The following is an 8923-nucleotide window of genomic DNA, read 5'->3' on the forward strand; positions in this document are numbered from 1 at the left end:
CAGGCCACCTCAGCTCAGCTCAAGTTTAATGTTAATCCCAATTCATTGGGATCAGATACATTGATCTTTTATGTCACGCAGCTGTATCTTGGGCCAAGTCCCTAGTTATCTTTCTTACAGTCACATGTTTCTAACTGTCTTCTAAAAAAAACCAAAACAAAAATCTACCCATATTATTTTTTTGCCCATCTGTTTACCCTTTTTGCTTTTTCCACACACACACACACACATATATATATAAATGTTTTATATCTTTCCAATAAACAGTTATCTTTACATGCTTGTCTTTGCTACACTTATTTTCTAGATTTACACTTTCTTGATTGCCCGATGTTTGGAACAATAAAGCCTAGTTGGCCTTGGCTTAATTCTATAACATTTTCCGTTTAGCTTTGTGGGTAGCCTACTATCACAGTCTCACATAGTATCTCATAGGCACCTCTTTACTTCATATACCATGCCATTGATCTATAATAATCATTCCTCAATCTCCCTATATGTATGATATAACCAATATACCAAAATTTATCTCTTTCGTATCTTTTGACCAATTAATTTCACCTTCACTTTATTTTTACTTTTGGTTTTACTAAATTTGCATTCGGTATACTAGGTCTCTATCTTGCTTAACATAAATCCATCGAACTTCATAGTGGTTATCCAAGGTTTATATTTCTAAACTATATCTAACCTGTAGTCCGGTGTCATAGTGATACAATATTATCAACAAACAACTTGTCCAAGAGACATCATCTTCATCATATTTGGTATGCTCATCCATACCATTTTTTTTTTTTTTGATAGGTAATAAAGATTATATTCAAAAACACTACCTTATGCAAAAAAAAAAACATAAGGTAGAGAGAAAAATACATAGGGAAAAGAAAGAGTGAAAAGAAAAAGAAAAGATACTAAGTACAAAGGAGGGAGCTAAGGAACATAGGGAGAGAATCACTAGAGGTGAGTCCCCATGCCCTAGACCAATCAAACAAAGTGCCACTGAAAGAGGCCAATAGCTGGTCATTCGAGCTATCCATGTCCTCAAACGTCCTCCCATTTCGCTTCCTCCAAAGGCACCACGTCAAGCATAATGGAGCTAAATTCCAAATGCTAGACGAATGCTTTCCAAGCCAATTCCACCAACCAAAAAGAGTATCCGCAATCGATCTTGGCAAGACCCAAGAGAACCCAAAGGATCTAAACACCAAAGACCACAACTGATAAGCCTTTTCACAATGTAGTAACAAATAATCCACCGTCTTCCCATTACTGCGGCACATGATACACTAGTCGACAAAATCCAACCTTCTACCCCTCAAATTATCACCTGTAAGGATCCTATCGCATACAGCAGTCCACCCAAAGAAGGAAACACACTGAGGAGCCTTAACCTTCCAAACACCTTTCCAAGGAAAAATAATGGGCAAGGGGCTTCTTAACTTATTGTAGAACGATCGAATATCAAAGACCCCATTCTTTGTCAACTTCCATCGCATACGATCTCCATTCTCAGTGGGAGGAAGATTTGAGCGCAAGGTACGGAGAAAATCATCCACACCACCCATTTCCCAATCATTTGGTCTCCGAGAAAAATGAACATCCCAGTTTCTCCGCTCCTCTATCCCCAGCCGTTCAAGAGAAGAGGCCACCGATGTCCCTTTATTGGAGACCATCCCATACACAATCGGAAAAATCAATTGAAGAGGAGAATCCCCACACCATAGATCTGACCAAAGCTTCACTCTATCCCCCACCCCTACCTCAAAGCGAATATTCTTGCTAAAATCCTCCCATCCCATGCAAATACTTCTCCACAAGCCACATCCATGAACCCCTCTACCTAGCTTGGAAGTCCATCCCCCCATTCTTCCCCAAACTTGAGAGCTACAACCCTTCTCCAAAGCCTTGTCTCCTCAATCCCAAACCTCCATAACCACTTCCCTACTAAGGTTTTATTAAATGTAGTTAATTTCCTTACTCCTAACCCACCATTTTCCAAAGGTGCACATACCTTATCCCATCTCATCAAGTGTAGCTTGGAATCCCCCCACAAGAAATCCCTTTGCAACCTCTCAATTTTATTGGCCACATGTGTAGGGATTGTAAAAAGAGACAAGAAATAGGTGGGAAGACTAGATAATGTGCTTTTAAGCAACGTTAGTCTTCCACCTTTTGACAAATACATCTTCAAACCCGCCAACTTGGGTTCAATTTTCTCCAAGATAGGATTTCAAACAGTAGTGGACTTGTGGGACGCCCCCAATGGCATACCAAGATAGGTTATAGGAAAAGACCCAATCCGGCATCCCAAAAACTCTGCCAGGACATGGATATTAGGATCCTCCCCAATGGGAACCATCTCACTCTTCAGCACATTAACCTTTAAACCTGTCACTGCTTGGAAACAAAGAAGAAGCATCCTAACATGTAGAATCTGCTCCTCATCGGCATCGCAAAACAAAATCGTATCATGATCATCTGCAAACAAAAGATGTGAGACACATACCCCTCTATCCCATCTACCATCAACCCTAAAGCCTCGAAACAAACCAGCCTCTTCAGCTCTTTTAATCATCTTACTGAAAACCTCCATCATAACTAGAAATAACAGGGGGGATAGCGGGACCCCTTGTCTTAAACCCCTTGAACTCCCAAAAAAATCAATTGGAGACCCATTAAACAAGACAGAGAATTGGGCTGTAGATATACAAGTGCGGATCCACGTACACCACCTTGCCCCAAATCCCATTCTCTTCAGCAAATCAAGAAGGGCCTCCCAATTGACATGGTTATAGGCTTTCTCAATATCTAATTTACAAATAACCTCCGGAATCTTACTCTTCACCCTACTATCAACGCACTCATTAGCAATGAGAACTGAATCAAGTATCTGTCTACGACCCACAAAACTGTTCTGAGACTCCGATATCAGTTGATCCAAAACCTCTTTCAGGCAGTTTGCCAACACCTTAGCCAAGATCTTGTAAACACTCCCCACTAAGCTAATAGGTCTAAAATCTCGAATATTGGAAGCACCATTCTTCTTAGGAATTAAGGTTATAAAAGTTGCATTAAGAGATTTTTCAAACTGGCTGTGTTGATAAAACTCTTCAAACACGGCTAAGACATCTCTTTCCACAACTTCCCAATAATGGTGATAGAAAGCCAAAGAGAAACCATCAGGACCTGGAGCTTTATCTCCTTCCATCTCTTTAACAACTCGAAGAACCTATTCTTGCTCAAACCTCCGTTCAAGCCAATCCCTCTCCAACCCCTCTATTTGATCAAACTCCAACCCTTCCACACAAGGCCTCCACTCCTCTGTCTCCTTGTACAATTTTTTATAAAACTATACAGCTTGGTCGGCCATCTCAGATTTGTCCTCATAGGTAACCCCATCCACCTCCAACATACCAATATGATTATGCATTCTCTAAGAATTGGCCATCTTGTGGAAAAATTTGGTATTGTTGTCACCTTCCTTAATGCAAAGCATCCTCAATTTCTGTCTCCATGAGACTTCTTCCAAAGAGAGAAGGTTCTGTATTTGTGATCTCAACTCAGCTCTCTCACCTAACTCCACTTCAGAAAGGCCGAGCTCCCCTTCCTTAACATCCAATAATTTCAAAGCCTCCATCAGTTCTTTTTTCCGACGCTCTACATTACCAAACTCACTTCGGTTTCACTGAATAATATCTTCCTTCAGTGCCTTTAGCTTCTTGGCAAGTACGAAACTGGGGGTACCTGAGAAAGAATATCGATTCCACCAAGAATGAACCCTATCTTTGAACCCCTCCGACTTTAGCCACATGTTCTCGAACCTAAAAGGACTTTCCCCCCTTAATATCCCTCCTGCCTCCACTAAAATGGAGAAGTGGTCCGAAATAGGACGAGGTAAAGCCCGTTGGGTCACATCCGGATAGTGATCCTCCCAATCAAGAAAAACCAGAATTCTATCTATCCTAGACATCAAAGGCTGCTCCGAGCCACTCGATCATGTATAACTCCCCCCTTCCAAAGGCAAATCTATCAAGCTAAGCTCCTCAATGAACTCTCCATAGCTGGGGTCAGATGTGATCCCCCTAGCCATTCACTAGGGAACCGAACAATGTTGAAATCCCCTATGTAACACCATGGAACTTCCCAAAGTTGCTGAATACCAATTAGCTCATTCCACAACTGCCCCCTCAAGTTATTATCTTTCAGGCCATAAACCCCAAAACAAGCCCAAATATAACCATCCCCCAAACCCTGCCACCAAACTGATATGGAAAATTGACCCACGATTACCTCCATCTTTTCTAAAACCCTCCTATCCCACATCATCAAAATCCCACCAGCTGTCTGATCTGCATCCAAGGCTACCCAGTCTACATAGGGACAACTCCACAAGTTGTAAATCAACTGTCTATCCATGCCTGCAAGCTTAGTTTCTTGAAGGCAAACTACATCACAATTCTAAGCCCGTAATAAATTTCTAACTACCAAACGTTTCCGTGAATCATTCAAACCTCGAACATTCCAAGACACCATTCTTAACTTCATTGAAATTGTAAACTCCCTACTACACCCTCAGTCAAGCCTGAATGGAGGTGTCAATCCCCTATATATCACTAGCACCCTCAACCCGACCACCTACATCTCCACCCGGAACACTCCATTCCTCAAACCCAATTCTCGATGGACTCAGAACATGATTGGAAAGCTCAAGACCTATTAATGCCCTGTCACCCTCTATTTCTGTCTTACCCAGTATGGACGGAGGCTCATCGGCACCAAGCTCACCAGAAATAAGACTGTTAGCCTCCACCGAAGTCTCCGCAAGGCAACCCAGAGGCTCCGTTGGAGGAAAAGCCACTAAATCTGATCTTGTGGTGTGGGAAAAAGCTGTATCGTCCCTATCCCATACTGCCGGTGAAGCCCCGGTGTGAAACCCAGTGGAAAAAGGGCCACCAACCGTCGCCGATACCTTCGCCGGACAACGATCCATGTCAGTTTGGATCGCCAGCGATCCATCTTGGTGTCGCACTGTGCCGGACGACGATCCCTCTTGGTGACGCGCTGTACTGGCCTTCACCGGTGGCGTCGGAAACTCCACAACTTGAATGACATAAGCATTTGTGTTGTCCTGAGCCTCCGAAGCTTCATGATGAACTTCAAACATCACTGGTGCTTGGGCTTCCTGCCTTAAGAGTCTTGGGTCCCCCACAGTTGGGCTTTCACCCACTTCTAATCTCATTGGGCTGGTGGGCTCTGGACCAGAGAACACAGGAAGGCCCACTTGATTACCTGAGCCCACCAAAGAAGATTGGTGAACCTGTGAACTACTAGGCACGTGCTCCTTCTGATCCCTTGTTACCCATAAGGAATTCCTCAGTCCACCTTTCTTCCATGCCACCCTCTTTTTTCCTTCCCCATTCACTTCAACAGTCAGGCTTTTTCCTGCCCAGTCAGAGCTCCCCAGTTCACGTTTATTTCCATAACCATGTTCAAAACAAACTGATTTGAAATGCAACGGAGATCTCTTATTATATCCTACCCGATTTTTCTTTCCAATGTAAAACTCCTTTGTACTGCACCGAGAACCCACAGCTCTACCTTTCACTGGAACTGGTAAGCTCACCGGCGCTTCTCTCAACAAATTTTGTTTATTGACTGGGTTTTGCTTCTCTGGCTGGTTTCTGCCCCTAACCTGCACCTCATGCCCACACACCGTATCAACAAAGGATTTAAAAGGTTGAATCCCTGAGTTAACCTTATGAGGCTGAGCCACGAACTTCAACAGCCCAGTCCCACCATTCACATAGTTTTCAGGTTCCAACATCTTCCTTAACTCTAACCCAAAAACCCTCCAACCATTCTTTGCTCTGCCTACTGGAATAATAATGGACTTCCTAGACCCGTCAACTTTAAGTTCAGTTAACAGTAGGAACAAGCCAAAAGAGTTGGAGCACCGTTGGAGGGAGTAGGCTAAATCACCTTCCCTGAACAAATAAAAACACTTCGGACTGCTCCCAACAACTATCTGCTCTAAACTCATCATCAGCCATTGTGCCACTTTCTTACCCATGAAGACCGACTTCATGAAGTACCTACACCACTAAAAAATCCTTAAAGAAAAATACTGTCCCCCTTCCTCTACCACCAGTTGAAAAAGTTTGGATTCAATGAAAAAACTACGAACACCACCCATAATGCTGCAAAGATTTGAGTATTTGCACAATCAAGACCAGCACAGATTAGATAAAAATTCACCTTTTGTTACAAATCTAGATTTGCATCAAGATGGATATCATGCCACATCTGAAGCCACAACTCCCGCATTAGAACTGGGTGTCTAACTATGTTCCTGTGACTTGCTACATAAAGATAGTTTCAGTTAAATGTGTATACTTTAGCCTGGACTTTCTCTCTCTAAAACTCCAACCCTCTCTTTAACCTCTCTCAGATCGGTGATGTTAGGAAAGGTGGTGGGTTCAGATTTGTTTAGTTGTTTTGAAAATGTAGGAAAGAAAAAAAAATGGAATGTTCTTGATTTTACAAAACCCTCATACCAATAGGATCCATGTATATTTGATGTCACAGTTTATGCTGATTGTCAATCTACTGCAACCCTCACATCCCCTATCTGGGCCAGGGACTGGTTATGCAAAAAGATATGGAAATGAAGTAATAAAGTATGATATAGATAGGTTCAAGACCATCTGAAGTTGAACTGAAGCTAACACTTAATATTGTTGGTTCTGCTTGCTTCTCATGTAATCTTTTTTAAATTCAGATTTACGAAAGAATTTCAGGTATTTGATAAACCATCTTAATCCATTACCTTGATTTCAGATGGATCTCCAATTACCATGAACATGAGACCCTTTTACAAGAGAATGAAGAAGAAAAGCTATCAAAAGAAGAGCAGGACATGGCTTGGGAAGTATACCAGAGAACGTTAGAATGGGAGGAAGTGCAGCGAGTTCCTCTGGATGAATCTGCATCTGAACGAAAGCCAGATGCGTCAAGCATGCCCCCTCCTGCGCCAGAGACCAGCCTTTCACAATCTAAGATGAGGAATCGGTTGGTACAGAGGAAATGCACTAACCTTTCACACCTGTTGACACTTAGAAGCCAGGGCACAAAAGTTGGTTGCACTACGGTATGTGGGGAATGTGCCCAGGAGATAAGCTGGGAGGACCTCAATCGGGATGGTAAGACAGCGAGGTGAAGAACAGTGTCCTCCATTTTGTTCATATGTGGTTAAACTGATGTAATTACTTGTGATTATATACAGTAGAAGCATAAGTTCAATGTCCTTTTGAACACAATAGTAACACCTTTTTTTTAGGTATTGGTCCTAAATTCCTGCTTTGTTGATAGGGAGGATTTTTACTTTGCTTTGTTTATTCCTTTTGTTTTTTTGGTTGGGGGCGATTGTTTTCCCTTTTGAAATGATCGTGGGGACAGAGGGTGGGGGGGATTAGGGCTTTATTTATACTGGTGGGAATTTGGCCTTGTAAATTTCTGACTACAATTGATTCTAATGAATTTAGTATTCACGAAAGTCGGATAGTATCCTTTTTGTGGTTTTGGTTGTCACTAGTGTGTACTGTTACAATTTGTTTTATGGTACTTAAGACCATACGAGGTAGCAGTTTCTTTATTCCCAGCAACTTTATTGCATCACACAGAATTCTGAACCTATTTGCTGCTAGTGTTTTAACTTGCCATGGGAAGGTTTCAACTTTTACCCCCGCTGTGTAAATGGTGCACCCCCACCACACCCCCCCCCCCCCTTCTTTTCCTTTTTTTTTTTTCCACTAATTATTGTTGCATGTAGCTAGTTACATTTAGTTGCAACCTCGATTTTATTTATAATTGTCAAATGGTGAAATGGTGTTTTCCGTAAACAGTGTATAACTATTACGGATCACTACTCTCTTTTCCTGGAGTATCTACTCAGATTCGAATGGCCTTCTCTAGGAGCGGATTATAACAGAATTTGCAAGCTGGCTTCTTAAGGCTATTATCTGTTATTGTATTTGGGCTTGATATAAATCTATTTGTTTGATATAAATGTTAAATGGTATTAACTAAAAAACAAAATGCATTTAACATTCATAACTCTGCTAAAGTATTCGGGATAATATTCAGTGTGGAGAGCTACTACAACTTCGTAAGCACAATTTGGGGACTAATATAATCGGTTCTTTCTCCACACCGAATAAAAAATCATTTGCTATTCTCCTCTCAACCAGTGTTGTCAATTCCATTTCGGTGATTATTCTTGTCTATTGAAATTGAATATTTTGGTATTTTTCTATTCTAATATATGTATACACACACTTAAATAGAGATAACTTTTTATTACATAATGTTCTACTATATGAAATGTGGTTATGAGGTATGCCTATCAATGACAACCTAAGTTGGTGCATAATTTTTATAATATTTTTGCCACCTTATTGAGTTACATTAGCATAGCATTTCGGTTTATTCTATTTAGTTTGGTCTATTTGGTTCACTTTAGTCTATTCAGTTTACTTTGGTCCTTTTGGTGCATTGCGGTCCATTCTAGTCCACTTCAATGATGCTTTGGAATGAAAGGTTTGCGTAGAAAGACAAGTTACTTCACTGACAATAATGTCACATTCTCAATCTAATGTTGATTGGTTCTTGATAAAATTATATTTTTCTTATGTTATTATAGTCTTCTACATTTGTTTCTAATATAAGCGATGAATTTTCATATATTTACTTCTTTTTTAAGTCATTTAAAATGTGTAGAGGATGAACTGTTTGTAGGAAGTATTAAAAACAAATTTCAACCACTCATTACATTATTTTCACAAATCTCGCTTTATATAATAGTTGAATGTAAATTGCATTATTTTTTTATTTTTTTATTTAAATTTTTAGTTTTATTTGAAAACTT

The 8923-nt window shown here is 40.7% G+C and overlaps 1 protein-coding gene across 1 annotated transcript in view; it reads left to right on the forward strand.

Annotated features, from left to right (window-relative positions):
* LOC126717528 (protein CHROMATIN REMODELING 20) overlaps nt 1–7367 on the forward strand; it is a 52353-nt gene extending 44986 nt beyond the window's left edge. Inside the window, exon 26 of the mRNA XM_050419296.1 lies at nt 6838–7367. Coding sequence (XP_050275253.1) covers nt 6838–7216 — 379 coding nt within the window. The 3' untranslated portion in view covers nt 7217–7367. The remainder of the gene's footprint in view (nt 1–6837) is intronic.
* The last annotated feature ends 1556 nt before the right edge of the window (nt 7368–8923 follow it).

Source organism: Quercus robur, chromosome 3, assembly GCF_932294415.1.
Source record: "Quercus robur chromosome 3, dhQueRobu3.1, whole genome shotgun sequence".
Taxonomy (NCBI): domain Eukaryota; kingdom Viridiplantae; phylum Streptophyta; class Magnoliopsida; order Fagales; family Fagaceae; genus Quercus; species Quercus robur.